Below are 18,466 nucleotides of genomic sequence, written 5' to 3' on the forward strand. Positions count from 1 at the left end.
GTTTAAACAGCATAACAGCAACCAACTCACAGGACATGGTGTAGTCTCCCAAAAGCATGAATGAGCGCGGCTGTCATTCCGACCAAAGACACAAAAACCCACGGAAGTAGCATCTGTACCAAACAAATGTTCATGTACTCTGAAACATGCAAAACATCGCCACAGTTGTTTTGCTTTTGACAATTTACAAAATGGTAAATACACATTTCTCCAAAGAATTCAAACAATGCCAAAGCAGGAATCTGCCAACTTGGAGTAGGTGGTTCATATTAAGAACTCTGAGTCAACCTGTAAAAATAAACCGAAATTTAAAAAAAAAAAAAAAAAGCATGAGACCAAACTAGGGATGATTTCATTGGGTCATCAGGTTAATACTTTATTTTGTTTGATTGCAGCAAAGAGAAAGAGAGGGAGACGGAAACAAGAGGAGAGAGAGAGAACAAGGAGAATGTCGGAAAAGGAGACTACAGACTTTGGGAGAGCTGTGGCTACAAGCCTTTGTATCAAATCTAAAGACAAAGTCATCAGGCAACATTAAAACATCTTTTAAAAATAACATTAACATATTTTGTGGGCTCTATATGGCACAGTATTACCCTAGACATGTACACGATACCAAAACAGTTTAGCCACACCCCTACATCTATGAACAGCTTCATAGCAAATAAAGCCATGAACTCTATCTCCAAATCATACTGTCATTTCTCAAGAAAACGTTCATTTGTTATTCAAATTTCTTATGCCATAACAAGGCACCTTAACAGTTGAAATCTGGCAGATCCACACCTTATTCTAGATAATTATTTAAATATCAAAGCAGAGGCACATTCATTAAAACTAAAACATACAGTAAATAGTTGTATATTACCACCAGATTCCAGTCCAGTCACTACAATACGTCGATTTGCATGCTTTTGGTCTGTATGATAAACCGTGATGGCAAACTATGGCATAAGAAATGGTCCAAAAACACAAACATGTCCATCTACAGGAATGGCTTGAGATAGTGTATTGGAGACAGCAAGGCTTTTTTACACTGAAACTAACCCACAGAAAAGTGTCAAACAAATAAAATAACAGGTGGCCGATATACTGCCGAGGGATATGCTGCTTAGGCAGATTTATTTTGGTTTTTTTATTCACGCAGACACTCACTCTTGTGCACACAAAACGCGTTCGCACGCACACTCACACATGCGAAAGGCTTGTAACCACACCCAAAGGGATGCTTGCGCACCCTTTCAGTTGGTCACGCTGTGTTTTAACACTCCTGCCTGATCCAAACAGTGCCCCAGTACCATCACACACACGCGCACACATCAAAACATATGTACTTCATTCAAAGGTGCAGTGCTCGAGTGTATGCTTGAGGGAAGAGGGAGAATTAAACAGCTCCTAAATAGTGACTGTGAGATGTCAATGTGGCAGCTAGTTTTGTGGAACTTCTCCAAACTGTGGTCTATAATTCATTTCAAAAATATTAACATAGATATGGAAGATTAAAAGGCCAGAAAATATAAAAGGAAACAGAAACAAAAGCTGTGTGCACTATGCCAGATTTGCTGAGGATATAAACGGTTAGGAAGCAAGTGTTGCTCATGCTTTGTGGATACAGAACCCAAGTTTACTGACATGTTCCTAGGACTACTGTATATATGTTTACCAGACGTTATACGGTTCTTTAACAGGTTATTTGTGTCAAAACAGAAACAAAAAGGAACTGAAACCAACTCTACCATTAATGCAGCTGTACTTCATTAACCTCATGACTAAATTTACATTCATATTTTTAAGTTTACTCCCCCTTTTCACTGAAGCCACTTCCATATGGTAAGAGGGCTAAACAACATAAACAACATAGTTTAACAAAACAAAACATGTAGAGATAACAATACACATAACAAAAAGAGGACCCCAGGAGGGCATCTGGGGAGTTTCGGCCACCACTTTGGCTGCTTAGCTCAGCCTTTTCCTTCCACTTAGTAAATGACACAGGGCAGCAGGGGAAATAGTTCAAACTACCTCCAAACTCCCCTCAGCTGGGGAGCAGGAACACATTTTCTTTGTTCCCCAAAAAAATTCTGTGGGGCCCTCTGACGCAGAGTCCAAAAGTTTTGTGCCCATATATTTCTTTTCCTATCCAGAAATAACTCAATACCCTGAATCCATTTTTTTTTTTTTCATTTTCCTTCCTTGCTGTCACTTTCTTCTTCCTGGCTTAGGAAATGGAGCCTTTCCCTCTTCCAATCAAAGAGGTAAAAAGCTACGCAAGGTGAAGGCTGACTGGTTTTTATTCTTTTCCTTTTTTTATTGTGAAGGAAATGAGATGAAAAACGGGAGTGCAATGGTCTACCAGCCTTCAATTCTTACCCAGTGGCCAGCTACATATCCAAAGCAGCTACAAGTGTCCCCTTTGAGTGACCACTACTTTTCTGTGTTGTGCACATAAGGTATAAACTGTGGTGAATGCTTTACAGATCCTACAGTGTCATCTGGCCGCAAAGTCACAGGGTTAGTTGAGACATGAGATGCTCAGATGATCTGTCATTGTCATAGACTCGCGTTCAGCCATAATTGACTTCTTAATGATTTGGATATGAGGAATAACTTCTAAATGCACTTCTATACATTGACCTACAGTAGCTATTCCAACTAGAGTAGGAATGCTGTGTGCGCCTGACACGGAATGATCTAGCCATTCATGCACACACTCACACACTAGATGACACACACACTCTCACACATATGCAGTAATACCTGCTTAAGCCCGCCTCTGCATGCACAAATCCCAACATACATGTGCATGTACATGCTCATATATAACTTCCATGGACAGTTTAACACGGCAGGTTTCACCTGCATTCTCACTCTCACAAACAAACATACGCAAGGTTTGAGTTGCTTAATGCTCCACTTCCAACTGTGTTGAGTGAAGACTCCTCTGTCTCATCCCTTACCGTTGCCCACACAAGCCTTCCCTGAAGAGCGTTTATCCTTGTTATGCAGTGACTATAAAGGGAAGCAGACTGAACTAATTTTTTTCACACAACACACCCTGTTAGCAGTTCTTATTTTTATATTATAGATAATATAATGAGTCAGAGGAAGATTAATCAAGCTCTAGAACTACGACACACTACAGCAAGACAGGAGAAACAGAGGAAGGTGAGCAGGAGTAAAGAGAGGGGAGTAATGATACATCACTATAATGTCAGCTTATCCTCCCAATTTCTTTGCTCCTTCTCCTTCACATCTACTCCTGATTTAATGCCTAGCTCTGATCTCTACTTAAAAAAGGAGAGGCAGGGGTACTGTATGGGTATAGTCAGTGACCCAGTGAGCACACACTCCTCCCACTCATCCCAAATACGCCAGGCCATCCTCTCTTTGAAATATATTCCTCAGAGTGTTTCTGTTGTCCTACGGTTTGCTGCTGCTGCTGTCTCTTTGCTTCTTGCTGCCACCACCGCTGCTGCTGTACAGGCTGGGGTTTGCCACAAGGGGGTGTGGGGCTGTGCCCATGTAGGGCCCAGCAGTGGCTGCGTAGTTGAAAATGGCTGGGAGGAAAGGCAGAGGCTCCACCTTGTCCCCTGCAGGTGCCACCATATTCAGAGCCACTGGAAGAGCTGCTAAGTTGTAGGGGTAGGCCAGCAGCTGGGGACTGTAGAGCAGCTGGTAAGGGTCCGGGTAAAATGGCAGCTTGGCCAGGTCCCCACCATTAGGGACCATCACTTTTCCCAGTGGGCCAAAGGGAAGAGCCCCAGCAGGATAGGAGGACATTAGCAGGTTTTCTTCCTGCTTCTTACCAGAGCGATAGCTGTCCGGCACAATGAGGGGTAAGGGGTAATCCTGGGCGGAGTAGCCCACTGGGGTGGTGTTGCCCTGCTGGGAATCTCTGGAAGAAACAGTGTCCTGGTGCTCTGGCTCAGGTGGTTGAGGGGCACGGGGAAGAAGCAGAGCGTGGGCAGAGGGGCGGTCACCGGCACCAGCTGCTCCAGTGGGCAGTGTGAGCCTGTCGAGTCCTTGTGAACTGGAGTGAACCTGGCGGTTGGCTTGAGCTAACAGTCCAATGGTTGAGGGGGACCGACAGGGGGACTTGGGGGTGTGCCTGTGTGAAGAGGGTCCATTCATAGTGGTTTGATTGGGGATGTGCTGGGGGGACGGCACAGGACTCAACGGCTCCTCTTTTGGGACCAAAAGTGTTATCTGCTCCTCTGGGGCATGAGCAACTCTACTCATCTGCTGGGCCCTCTCTATCTCTTTTTCTCTCTCTCGCTCCATCTCTTTATCCTTCTCCCTTTCTCTCTGTCTCTCAAGTTCTCTCTCTTTTTCCCTTTGCCTCTCTATCTCCCTCTCTCTAGCTAATATAGAGGACATGGTCAGGTCTTGTGCTTCAGCAGGAGAGGGACTCCTGGACAGGCAGGGAACTCTGAGATCTTGAACCAGAGGTGGTTCCTCGTAACCTGTGTGTAGAAATATACCACCACCACACTGCCTCTCTCTGTCCATAATGACACCATCCCGTTTCATGAATCCCCCCTCAGAGCTGGGAGCCGTCGTCATGGAAACAGGAGGAGCAGCAGTGGTTATTCTGGTCTGTGACGTCAGAGGCACATTTGGAGAGCTGTTGGTGGATGCCACGACGTGCACAGGGCTGGGTATTCTGTGGACCTGGCTGTCTAGGTTCTTTTTGCTGGGGGTGCGGTAATCCAGACATTCAGGTCCATTCATAACCAGCACGCTGTGGAGAGTAGAGGGTGCGGCAGGTGTGAACTCATGTTTCGTAGGCGTGAGATTAGCTGATCTTTCTAATGGAGGATCTGCAATCTGTGGGCTGGGCTCTCTCTCTGGAGCTGGATGTGTGAGCTCTTTAGGTTCAACTTTGTCAGTGGATTCTGACATCTGTAGTTCATCTGTCAGTTCACTGAGATGGTCTTGATGCTGCTGTGATGCCAAAGAGTTACCGCTGCTGGGCAGGTCTGGAGTTGAAAAGCTGATAACTGAAACAGAGAGAGCACTGGGAACCTTTCCTCTTTCAGTCTCTACATCTCTGCTAACAGTATTAACAACTGTCTCTGCTGTTTTTGGCTCTGAGGCTTTATCTTCCTTCTCTCTTTCTGGCGAACTGCTTAACTCATGGCGTCGGATATGGCGAGTTAGTGCTGAAGATGTCTTGCACACTTTATGACACTGTGGACAGGTGTGTCGTGATAATGCTCTTCTGCTCAGGCGACTCAGACTAGAATTACTCCCTACTAGGCCGACTTGCACCCCTTTTTCTTCATCATACTTTGCAATCTCTGGCACAGATTTTATCCCAACCCCTTCAGCTTGTTCGCCAAGCGGCACTTTAGAGGGTACAGAGGGTCCCTCTGAGGGTTTGGGATGCTGGGCTCTCTGGTGGTCTTCCAACTTATCCCTTGAGGGGAAAGTGGCCCGGCAGAAGAGGCATACAAACTCCAGCAGATGGCTCAGCTCGTGTTTGTCTCGTTTCCTGGGGCTTGAGAACCAGCGGCCACATGTACCACACTCAGCTGCGTTCCCATTAGTCCAAGGCCGCCTCTTAATTCCCGTAGGAGCCACTGAGGTAGACACAGGAGGCTTTGGAGAGTGAAGAGGAAGGGTGGAGACTTCAGGATGGGTCTCCTTAACCTCTTCTTCTGTGCCTTTTTTTTTCTCCTTTAAAGGGGTAGACAGATAATCTTTCTTTTTTGCTTCAGCCTTGTCTCTGTTGGTTTTTAACAGTTTTTGGGGTTCCGCAATCTTTTCGTCCTCTTCCTCATCTTGTGATTTCTCTGTTTCTTTATTCACACGGTTCTTGAGTCTCTCTGCCCTCCTCTTGAGCCGGATAGAGCGCTTGTACTTCAGTTTCCTCTGCCAGCTCTTGACCCTCTGCAGATGTGCTTGGGCCTTTCTCTTAGGCTTATACGAATAATAAGGCCGCCATAAATTGTCCTCCATGTCATGGTCACTCTCCTGCTCACGCACTTCCCGACGGAAGTAATACTCCCTCACTTCATCAGGGGATTTGGATGACTTTTTACTGACCTCCTCCTCACAGTCTCCTTCCTTATCACCCTCTGCTTCCACGCTGGCTCTGCGGTGGAGGCGGTGCTTATGGTGATGGTGGTGAGAGTGAGAGTGACGTGGTTCCTTAGTTTCCCGGGCAGATGATGTTTCACTCCGTTTGGTTTTTGGGGGTGAAAGGCCCTTGTCTCTCCTAAGGTCTGTTTCAGAGATGCTGCGCTTGACTATGGCTTCCTCACCAATACGTACAGTAATCTGGCACAGCGGCCCTGCCTCTTTGACCTGTGACCCTACAGATGCTGACAGCTGCGTTGTGTTGGAGATGTCGCTCTTGCTGTGGGACTTGCGTGATTTATGAAATAATCTGCCTTTCTCTACTTCCTGTCCACCTCTTGAACCCTCCTCAGTGGTATCTGAACTGTCTCTTGATCTCTTTCTATGGTTATCTGCACCGTCCCTTTGCTTTTTAAATGCCCTAGGGCTGCTCTTGTGTGATGTCTGACTATTGCTGGTTTCAGGGGATGGACTGCTCACTGGGCTTTTTTCACTGCCAGAAGTGACCTGGTTGCTGTGCACAATGACAGAGGATGACACTGCTGTCCCATGAACTATGACAGAGGGTTTTGTATGTCCATATGTTATCACAGAAGGCATGCTTGTTTCTGTACCTTTACCAGTTTTGAGAGTTTTGGTTTTGTTGCTACTACAAGTTTTGAAGCTGCCACTACTTCTGCCCTGCTCTAATTCAAGGGCATCGCTCTCATGTTTTTTAACTTGGGGCATGTCTGTTGAGGGGCGGGATGTGAGTGGCGAGTGGTCCCTGTGTTCAGATGTCACAGAAACAGGGAAGTCATCAGGGAAGGCATCTGGGTCAGGCTTAAGACTCTGAGGGTGGGCTCCACTGATGAGGCTTTGTAGGTCCCCAGGCCCCAGAGGACAGCCCAGGCCAGGCAGAGAGAGAGGAGATGTATCATTTGGTGGCAGTAGCAGGCCATTGTGCAAACTGTCACTGTAAGTCTTGTAGGGTCTCTTCTGGGAGCGCATGGGAAGAAGGCGGTAGAGCTTGAGGGCATTAGCTTTCTGCTTGTAACCCCCATTAGCTGTCTTTTCACTGGAGATGAGGCTGGGATTAATCCCATGAATGGTCTTCTGATGTGTTTTCAGATTGTAGTATGTGGCGAAGGCGTCCCAGCAGAAGATGCACTGGTAGCGCCGCTCTCCAGTGTGCCAAACCTCATGCTTTGTACGATACTCAGCCAGGGCGAAGACTTTGTCACAATAATGGCACGGATATTTTCGGCGCCATGAGTGTACATTAGAGTGACGCTTCAGGCTGGATAGGGTCATGTAGGAACGCTCACAAACAGAGCAAAAGTAAATGACATTGCCATCTACCACCTTCACAAAATGGTTCTCATCACCCGCCAGTAACTCTGTGGCTGCTGCATCATCACCTTGGATACGCGCCAGGAGGCTCCGTGCTTTCTTGCCTGGCCGCGCCTTACTGATGTCAGTTTCTCCCACAATCACTCCCCCCTCCACTCTCACCTCGCCCTCCTCCAGTGGCTCTTCCTTCGGCTGCACAGTGAGAGGAGGAGGGCCCAGGCTGTTGGAAGGCAGCCCTGGCACCTTGCAAGATGCCTCGTGGGATTGCAGTCTCTTGCTGTGGATGAAGACTTTGCCACAATAACGGCAACTGAGGGCACGGCTGCCACGATGCAGCCGCATGTGGACTGTGAGGGAGGAGGCCGAACTGAAAAGTCGATGGCACACCCCGCAAATCAGCTCAGGCTTCAGGCTGTCAGTAGGGGAATAGGAGGATGAGTGAGGAGGTGCAGTAAGGCCCTCAGATGGGGGAGGAGGAGGCGGTGGTAAGGGGGGCGGGAGGTGGAGGGTGGGTGGGTGAAGGCTTGGTCCATGAGGGTTTCCCACTTTCCCAGCTGGTCTTCCTGTTATTTTTTCTCTCCTCTCTGCATCCCCACCCCTCTGATAGGCTGTTGTGCCCAGACTGAAGAGGATCTGGGCAGTTTGAGAAGGTGAGGCTGTACCATTTGCCACCCTGTGCCTCTCATCCCATCCATCTCCACCGTAACAGCCCCCTAAAGACCCACTGGAGGATCTTGGGGGCGACCTCTGAAACGGAGTCTCTGGATTGAGTTTGGAGCACTTCAGAGGAGGTGGAGATTTTATATCCTTTCTGATAAGTGCATGAACAGTCATGGAAGATGAAGAGGAGGAGGGGGAAGAGGACGGAGAGCTGTCGTGCCTTGGGGGCTTGAAAGGTCTGTGCTTTACATCCATGGTAGCGTCCAGTTTCCACAGCGATCCCTCATCTGAACTCTTGGAGGATGGCCGCCGTCGGTGGGGGGAAGGAGAGGATGAGGAGGAGCTGCGACAGTGGTTTGGAGATGTCAGGGAGGCTGGAAGTGGGGCAGCACTGAGTGGGAAGCTGAGGGTGATTTTTGCATTTTTAGGTCCATCAGCCATGTCCTCCAACCTGTCCTCTATCATTTCCTCTCCCCGGCCTCCATGTCTTTTTCCCTTCATCTCCAACTGCTCAGCTTCCCCTTCCTCCTCCTCTTCTTCAGGCTGAAAGGCTGCCCCAGGAGACTGGAAAAGTCTGTGCAGTCCTTCAGTCTTTTTCAAGCTGTATAAATTGACAGGAAGGCGTAAAGGTGAGCAGGCCTCAACTGTGTGAGAAGTGTCTCGAGCCACTAATGACAGTGGCGGGGAAGACAAAGGTAGCGACCGCTGACTCTGGTGGCACGTGATGTCCTCAGTTGTAGTATGTGTTAGGTTGCAGAGGGGAGTTAACCCAATAGCCAGGTGCTGTTCGCTCAGACGTGACTGAATAAGGCCCGCATGGAGGGGGTCCCACACCTTCTCACCGGACACCATGACCAGCCCCCGAAATCTGAAAGAGAGATCAAACAGAATATGTGAGCACGATAAAAATCAATTGTACAACACACAAGCATACATATATAGATATACAGCAAAAATGAACATCACACCTAAAGCTTTTGCAGAAGCAGTCATGGCGCGCATGGAGCACTTTTGAGAAACGGGAAAGAAAACTGAATGCCCCAGCAATGCTGAACTCCAACGGCTCAGCCAGGAATGGTGAGTGAAAGGAGGGAGCGGGTAGGGGGAAGGAATGAATCTGCAGCAGTGCTGGTTTAGATTTCAGCGTGCCACAGCCAAGCCTTCAGAAAGGCATTCCACAGATCCATCTCTCTCGGCTGTGACACAACATTCCCTGTGCCTAATTGGAAAGCATTCAGATTTAATCAAGATTCTGTCAGAATAGAGTTTTGACTTAGATCCATTGCCTTGATGCACATTAAAATAGTCCCGCTCTCTTCCTATTTGAGCAGGAGCCTTGTTAGCCATTCCTGGCAGTGCTTACTATTTGCCAGGCAGGACTCTAACCATTTATTTGTTAAGGCAACGGTGGGGGGGGGCCTTGCATGCATGTGCACCGGGAAGCGGTCTACCCGCCCCCCCACCACCACCCTTTTGCATCTAGCACAATCTCAGCTAAGCTGTAGAAGATGAGCGACAGGCTATTTTCATTTCCATTCTAATTCAGCTGCCATGGTGGCGGAGGCAGCCATGCAATTTCTCCATACGTAAAATAGCTGCAGATTCACACACGACAGGCAATTTGCTGTTGTTATTTATTTAAAATGGTTCCGTTCCTTTAGGCCCGTAGATTAGGGAGAAGAACAACGACTATAAGGCCATAATGATGCGACGAGAAGAAAAATCCTCAGTCATGCTTTTCTGCCTGCGTTTTCAAGCAGCAAAGCAGCCAGGAAGGCAGGCCGCTGTAAAATTCCACAGGCAGCCCTGAACAGGCAGAAACTAGGTCAGCACTGTTATTGCAGAGGGAAGAGGAGGGAGAGAGAGAAAGAGAGAGAGAACGAGAGAGGGTGAGGATGAGGTAGAGTGAAAGGGTGATAGAAAAAGGAGAGAGGGAAAGAGTGAGGGTTAGTGAGAGAGCAGGAGACAGAAAATGAGAGGCGAGTTGGGGGGGGGGGGCAGTCAGACAGACAGCAGTCCAGGCAAACACAAACACACACAAAAGCAACCACAACACAGACAAACATACTCTCACACAAACCAACATGCATGTGGACACAGTACTGTATGTGCACTTTTACATGCCCAAGACAGAGAGGCACAAACAAACTAGTTCAACATGGATGCGCACACTTGCAAATGACATTCAAAACCCAAAGGTGAATCTGAGTGCAACACAACGCAGAGACAGGGGGTACAGATGGAAGTGTAGTCAGTTCTAGGGAAAAATAGCTGTCTATTACTGGTATGGAGAAAGCTAAATCATGGAGTTTGCCCCACTATGCTTATTCAAGATGGTCTGCATGAAACAGGGATACACAGTCCTGTCTCCCCAAACTCGCCATATTTTGTTGCTCTGTATTGAATCAGGCCTTCATTGCCACTCACATTTGCTGAGCGATAGATGTTGTGCAGGAAATCCCTTGTGGCAAGCGCCAGCCTGCTACAAGTGGGCGGACACACTGAGAGACAGAACTAAGGCTAAAAATTTCACCATCTCATCTGATGCTTGCGCCGCGGACAGGAAAATGCGTATGACGCCCCCTCGCTCTTTTTCTTTATCTCCCTGTGACGCACACAGTCGCTGCATAAGCGGAGAATGCACGACACGCTGTCTGACTGTGACAAGCAGCTTTTATCACGCTTTAAATATCCTGGATTTACTTGTTCACAGAAATCTGTGCACAAGACGTGCAGAAATACACAAATATCCTTACTGGTGTAGATGAGCGGAAAGAGACGTAAAAGCACTTGCATCCTTGCTGATAACGAAAACACCATTTTGCTCACAAACAAATGTGACCATGAATGTGGCAAAGACCCTCAAGCAGAATCAAAATAAACAGCAACTCTTTTCCCCACACCTCTCTGCAACAGGATGCTCTGCACAAACAAACATGTTGGTCGGCCTATGAAGTGTTCATCTATTTAGGCTTGTGGCAATACAAAACCACACAGCATGAACAGGTGCTCAGCTGGTGCAGGACAAATTACTAAGTAGACGCACATAAACATAAAACACATTACCCAAAACACATTGGCTTTCATGTAACAGAGGCTTCTCACTGACAGGCGGAGAGAAGAGTGGTGTACTTATACCCATTTACTGATATAATTCATTTTCTATGTCGAATGACAAATGTGAACAACAGTAAACACCTTCAGCTTTTGATTTCTAATGCTCTGTCTGCCTGAATTATTAGACCAATTCAAAATTACAAAAAGTTTTACCACTGACTTTTTGATACTTTCCATTTGCATCTGAATAACACGGATGACCTTGAAAGCTTTAGTTAGTAATCCGGTGAATTTAAATTTACAATCAGTTACCAGGACTATTGCTGCCGAAGTGGCTTTGCATAACATAAGGCTGGAATGGCCGAGAAGTTTGGCTGGTGCGCCAGCTCAAGGCCTTGAACCAGCCGTTGAGCAATCTGTTTATTCCACTGAAACTGGTACTTGTGCTAACAGACAAATAACTGTTAGACTCAATAACCATGCTTTCCCTTGGCCAGCTTCCATCTCAAGCAAAATTCCTCCAAAATCTTCCCAGAAGTACTGAAAGCGGATGCTACACGTTACAATATAGATGTACACAGTTCACATTTGCACCAAAGCGTCGTCTGCATGGCTTTAATTTAGAATGGATAGAATGATAATCTCTGCTTTCCTCTGCATTTGATCACAGTTAAAACTCAGGTTTTATTTTCATGATTTTAGATTATTGTACTCAAAAAACACAGCAACTGTGCTGTAACAAAATCCTATAAAGCAATAAATTTGGGAAGTGAGAAAATGTGAGACTCTAGATTTAAACCACTTTATTTAGATGTAAAAAAAAAAAAACAACCTTCTGAAATGTTGGTAATTATCACTTACTGCATAGGAAATTTGTGTGTGCATAAAGCCAGTATAAGGGTGCTTTAAGCGCCTGCCAGTTAAAGCTGAACCGGGAAGCCAGCCTCTAGTTTGTGTATTTCTTCTTTGCCATTCTTTTTTTTTTTTACCAATGTAACTGCATTAATAGGTCTGAGCAGTTTGGGCACTGAGCACATATCACTGATAGATGGCCATAACTACAGAAATAAGACTTAAGTCTTAATCAACTGAGATTGTCTTCTGCAGTGATGTACCATCTTTGTGTGTGTGTGTGTGTGTGTGTGTTTGTGATTGTGATTGTTTGTGTGTGTGATTGTGATTGTTTGTGTGTGCGAGGGGTTAAGGGGAGTGCCTTCAAGGCGGAATGTGGGAGGCCTCGGTGTTCCAGCCGGTGAGCCAGCGGCGAGGAGCATGTGGGAAGAGGAAGGTGTCGGTTGGGCTTTCTCCCCAGGGAGGGGCAGCCAGAGGGGCCCAACTATCAGAGCAGCAGTTGATCTGTGAAGAGGAGGGTGTGTGTGTGTGTGGGTGGGGGGGCCATCGTTAGCAAGAACAGCTACTGAACTCTCCACAACCCCCCGGCCTAGAGAGCAAAGTGGAGCCAACCATATGGGATAGAGGGAGGGAGGAAAACAGGGAGGTAAGGGGAGAGGAAGTTGGTATGGGTTGGGGAGTGGTTGAGCGGAGGTTGTAGTGGTGGTTGTGGTGGTGAGCAGGGGGGAGGTAGGGGTAACTTCAAACACATCTCTTCCATGTTCACATTTCATGGCTTCCTTGTCTTTCTGATCCCCCTCAGCATGACTGACTGCGTGCCCCCTCTTCTCTCCCTCCCCATGTGTAAACTGTCGTATCGTGATGTTTTCGCATGCCGCGCCACGCACCAGCGAACCTGCCCATGTCTAAAACGCCTTTCCTTCCACGGTCTGTTGGCTCTCAACCCAGCACGTAATTCCCATAATTCTGCCCGCTGCAACAGAATCATAGGAGGCATTAGGACCTGTAAGACCAAAAAAAGTACCCCAAGAGAGCGGTAACACGATACCAGTGACCTTTTTGAGGTAATTTCCCCAAAATCATTTTCAATTTCACGCACAGTCCCAGCTGAAGGGGACGTGATAGCCCCATTGGAGTTCTCGGGTCTTAAAGATCCAATGAGCACTCGAGTGTTAGTAAGGCTGAGCCATGTCATAACAGTCATAACAGTCATAACTATGCTAGGTGAGACAAAATTAAGTGCTGCAGCAGCTTCCTTTAGGGAAACCATGATGACATACATCAACATCTTTTATGTTGTGGTCGTTCAAATAAAGCTGCATGATGTAAACAAAGCCAACCGACACGGTTCTGCAAACCACAAGACTTTCATGCTACCACTTTTGTGTCTTCGACATCATTGCAGCAAAAAACTACACTTCCTATTGTCTGACCTATGACCCCGATCCCAGTGTGCATCATATTTTCCATACATTGAGCACGAGGCCTCGGCTTGGCACCCAAGGAAACCAGGAATGTGGAGTAGTTGGCAGCAGATGCTCTGTTGTTTTGGAAAGAAAAAAAAGTAAGGCTTAGGGCAACAACAGCGGCGTTGGTGACATCAGTATGCCCTCTGCTGCTCTACAAGAGACAACCTCCAGCAAAACAACAGGCTGGTAAAATGGAGGACAAACTGGGCGGCCCAAAACTGAAATAAGAGACAAAACCAGTCGGCAGAACCAAAGATGTTTACAGTTGCCTGCATCCAAGTTTTTCTCCCAGAACACTTCCTCTAATGTTGCTTCTAAGTTGATGGGCAGGAGGGGGTGGCAGACTGGCCCACCATGTTAAGACCCAAACAACAAAGCTCCCATCATGTTTAATGCCTGCTCTGACGTGTGCGGGCCACCCCCTATCTGCAGTGGATCACAGAGAGGCAGGAGGCATCGATAAATTAAAAGTTTCATCACAATCTCAAAACGAGTCATCGCTCTTGAAAAAGAACTGCGTGGTGCGCCAGCGACAGAGGGGAGGATGAGGGAGACAAGGCCTGTTACTGGCACACACACACACACACACACAGACCGAGGGCGCGCACAGACACACACACACACACACACAAACCGAGCGCGCGCGCGCACACACACACACAAATATGCTTCCACAAACACACACACACACACCCACTAACACTCACGCCCCGACACACGCACGGTAAATTAAAAACCTTTTCCTCCTCTTGACGCGCGAAGCCGCCAGCACCGCCACAGCAGCAGAGTGAAGCAGAAAAACAAGCAGGAAAAACAACAGTAATCAGCCTCTCTTCCTCTTATTCTCTCTGTCTGTCTCTCAGGAAGGCAAGCATACAAGAAAACGTACCTCGGAAAACCTCCTGCTGCATCTCTGCTGCGATGTGTTCTCTCCCCTCACACTCCCTCTCTCCCTCTCCCTCTCTCTCTCTCTCTCTCTCTCCCCCTTGGTCTGTGTATGCGCACGTCTGAGTGTGTGTGTGTGTGTGTGTGTGTGTGAGAGAGAGAGAGAGAGAGAGAGGGTGAGAGAGAGAGAGAGAGAGAGTGCAGAGAGAGGCGGTGCACACACACACACACACACATACAGGCAGCAGTGTGTGAAGACAGAGGGCAGGAGCGATTCTCACACTCGAACTTGCTTGCACTCCCCCTTTCCTTGCTCTGTCTCTCTCCTCTCACTCCAGTTTTTGCCTCTGACACACGATTCTTACTGTTTTTGCTCTTTTTTTTTTCAGCAAGTGACCCCCCCCCCACACACACACATCCCTCCACCCTTCCCTTCCCTCCCCACTGAATCCAATCTTCTTTTTATTTGGAAGTGTTGTTCCCTCTCTCTCTCTCTCTCTCTCTCTCTCTCTCTCTCTCTCTCTCTACATGCACACGCACGCACGCACGCACGCACACACACACACACACACACACACACTACTTTATATACACAAAGCCCAGCGATAGGGAAAGGGAGGGAGAGGCAGAGGGAGACAGAGTGGGAGAGCAAGCAAGAGGACGCCATTTAAGCAGTTTGTTACGAGCACTGCAAGTCCCCAAAATGGCTGAAAACAAACAGGAACCACGCCAACTCAAAAAACCTGGGCACAAGGACGGACAGACAGACAGACAGTGAGGGACTGAGAGGAGTGTGAGCGAGGGAGATGGCAAGAAAGTCAGACAGAGAGAGGACAAACTGGCGGCATTTAAATGGCGGATGGGAGCACTCTGTGAAACAAGTGAAGTTGAGGGAAAAATGGAGGCATTAAAGGGATACTCCAGTGATTTAGCACTGTACTTTGATAAAGTTTCCAGACTTATGAGAGCCTGGTTAAAAAAAGAATCGCAAAAATCGATGCAGTAGAGGCCGAGATATCCTGCCTTTAAGTTTTGAGCATGGGCCAAGCTCCAGAAACACTGGATCCTACATTTCCCACAACGCAAAGTGGTACCATCTTTCATTACACCCCCCTGCCTGGCAAATGTCCACATCTTTCAAACTCCATGTCCTTAGCTTCTAACTCTGAAGGGCATCATTCAAAATAGCTCTGTGTCAAATCAACGTAATAGTTCCTTCAAGTACTGGTGAAAAATTAAATAGGATTCAGGAGCGCTGGTCTGACGGAGGACTCAATGGACCTGAAAGCCAAAATACTGCACAGTGGTTGGAATATATGCTATTTAGTAGAAACAGCATATAAAGGGAAAGTCCGTTCAACAAAGCTGTCACATGACAATAATTCAATGTTGACCAGCTCCATCCGGCTACACAAAGTTGCTTGCAACTTGCAGATACATTTACAAACTATACTTAATGTGTGTCAAAATTGTCAAAAGATGAAATTAGCTTGTGTCATAAACTTCAGCTTAAAACGCGCGAAACTGGCAACTATGTCTCAAGTCGGACATTTTTGCCAATGTGTCAGCGCAACGATCTTCGGATGGGAGCCAGAACACGAGCTCACATTCTCAGGTTTTCAGAGACTGGGTATATTCCCCATGACATGTAAAGTGATCTTCATGTGTAAAATCAGAGGGGCGCCTCCTTAAAAGAGAAAAGGGACTAAAGGCGTCTAGACAGGGACAGAAAGTGGGGCAGGGACATTCTTCGATTGTTCCTGCCCTCAGCTCAAAAAGCGCTATCAGCCATGATGCTGGAGATGTCAATTAACTGCTTTTGGGTCAGCGTGTGTATCTGTGTCTGACACGTGTGGCTAAAAGTAAAACTAACAGTAGCAAGCTTTTGTTGTGTTTGGCAGTACTAAAACGCTGCCCTCCCCTTATGGCGCCACCGCACCACCACCATCTAGGCCTGCAGCTGGTTATCACTTTTGATTCATCTGTATGCATGCAAACTGTCTCACATCAACACCCTTGGTTGCTCTCAGCCACTAACGTCATGGTCGGTGGAAATTCCACATATCTGTGTTCTCCCTCTGTCGGCCATGAACCACTTGGCGGCCTCAGATCAGGAGGTTTTCGCTCAGCTGGAACAAGAAGGCAGGAAAGTGAGAGGAGCGGTGGACGAATGTTCTAGTAGTGCCACACTAAAACACCATCATACTTCCCACTGTCCTTTTGAGTGAAGCCCCCCCCCAGTACCCACCAACTGAACCTTGACGCCAACAACCCACCCTCCTCCTACTCTTCCCCTGCCCTTTCCCTCTCTCCCTCTCTTTCATCACTCTCTCACCCTCATTGTACGCTGCCACACTTGTCTCCATGGGAACCGCTCTGGGATTGGGTGCTGTTCCTGTGACCTCTTTGGCTCTTGGAGTTGGGCAAACTTTTTTTCTCCTCTCTGTCCTCCCTCATGCACTCCTGCACGTTTTTGGTGCATGCTGAGTGTGTGTGTGGACAGAGCACATGACAGCATTCAGCACAGGTTTCAGCACGGGACAGTGGAATTATGACTTCAAGTAAAATGAAGTCTGTGTGAAAAGATGGAGAGGCAGAAATGAAAGGCTGTGTCAAGCAGATTGCCTGTTGGCAAAGACAATAGTGTGTGTGTTCCAGGAGTGCGGCCACTCGGTCCACACATGTGTGCTGGCATTGTCCCGTAGCTGCAGCCGGCCACCAACTCTGTATTCAGTGACACCCCTGTTGTCCAGCCGTTCCTATTCATGGATGTTTGGCGAAACGTGATCATAGCTTTTCATGCTGTGCTACCAAGCGACATGCACATCTGAGCACACAAAGATGAGGAACTAAGGAAGGCATCTTGGTGGAAAATTCAAACCATTAGGCCATCAGGACTTTTAGTATTTACAGACAAAAAAAGAAAAAGAAAAGAAATTTAACCCAGTATGGGGCTTTTGTGAGGTGTTAATCAACACTGGCGCACTAAAATGCAAGATGTGGTCCAAAAATAGACATGCAATCATAAAAATAATAAAAAACCAACCCCCTCAAAATCTTTGGAGGTACAGTAACTGAAAACTTTGTGATATAATTCATATGCATCCAGACCCAATGCTTGCTGCTGCAGTGAACGGTGCCAATAACAGCTTGCTTTGTAGCGAGAAGAGGACAACAATGCAGGTTTTGGGCGCCATGTAGAGGCAGCACTATGTTAACTGACGACTCACTCAGTCTGACTGTGAGTTGGGTACAAAGCATACTAGGTACTTTGCCTGAAGTTATGATTGTCTGTTGGGTCATCACTGTAATTCACGACCTTCACATTACTTAGTCATTTTAACCATTGTTTATAAAAACACTGATTATAGTCATCCAAAGGAGACAAAATTAGCTTACCTCTAATGAAAACTCCACTGTGGAACTTTCATCATTTCATCAGCCCAACATTAGACTACTAAATTTACTCTGTGATTACTGTGAGTCACATGTGCAGGCTGTTGGCCGCAACTGCGCACTAATAGGTTTGAATTGCAGGCACATTAAGTATAAAATATGTTAATTTGGCTCTCATAAAGAGAGCAGAAGACGGCTGACGTATGTATTGTTTGTTTTCCTCATAAATCCAAACCGAATTCCTAGTAATACATGTGTGACTCTATCCTGAGACAGGCTGAGGCGTTGGTAAACATCCTCAGTGATCTCAGAGAGGGATGACTAACCTGCTCTCCAGCTGACTTGGACAGAGATCAAAGTGGGAAGTCAAACGACGTTCAAGGAGTTCAGATGTCAGTGTGTTTTCTTAAAGAGGAAGCCGTGGCTTTACGAGAACGACGGGGCGATTCCTGTTCCTGCGGCCTGCGTGCAGAATTACGAGGGCAGAGCTGCACGCACACCACTGGGCATATATTTTCTGCAAGCACATGTACAGATAAGCACGACAAATGTTTACATTTGTTACCAGACTCACAAACAGACGTTTGGCTCCGTAAGCCCTGAGCATTGTCTTGCAGGCCCAAGGGCAGTGGAGAAAAAAGTAATAATAAAAAAAAAAATAAAAATAATAATAATAATAATAATAATAATGAGTTGATAAAACCGCCTCAGAAACAAAGAGAGAGAAACACGTT

The 18,466-nt window shown here is 47.0% G+C and overlaps 1 protein-coding gene across 2 annotated transcripts; it reads right to left on the reverse strand.

Moving 5' to 3' along the window:
• Nucleotides 1-350: 350 nt before the first annotated feature.
• On the reverse strand, nt 351-14,481 carry zbtb4 (zinc finger and BTB domain containing 4). 2 transcript variants are annotated; one of them, XM_029526496.1, is made up of 2 exons: nt 14,341-14,481; nt 351-8,941 (listed from the first exon to the last, which is right to left on the reverse strand). In XM_029526496.1, the coding sequence occupies exon 2, from the start codon at nt 8,923-8,925 to the stop codon at nt 3,421-3,423; it is 5,505 nt and encodes a 1,834-aa protein (XP_029382356.1). In that variant the 5' UTR covers nt 8,926-8,941; nt 14,341-14,481; the 3' UTR covers nt 351-3,420. The 2 variants fall into 2 exon arrangements, with proteins under 2 accessions (XP_029382356.1, XP_029382357.1); XM_029526497.1 differs by lacking the exon at nt 14,341-14,481 and adding an exon at nt 14,189-14,299.
• Nucleotides 14,482-18,466: the final 3,985 nt, after the last annotated feature.

Source organism: Echeneis naucrates, chromosome 18 (genome assembly GCF_900963305.1).
Source record: "Echeneis naucrates chromosome 18, fEcheNa1.1, whole genome shotgun sequence".
Lineage (NCBI taxonomy): Eukaryota > Metazoa > Chordata > Actinopteri > Carangiformes > Echeneidae > Echeneis > Echeneis naucrates.

Excerpts from the sequence above, each read along its gene's own strand:
- zbtb4 (XM_029526496.1), bottom strand. The coding sequence starts at position 8,925 with ATGGTGTCCGGTGAGAAGGTGTGGGACCCCCTCCATGCGGGCCTTATT.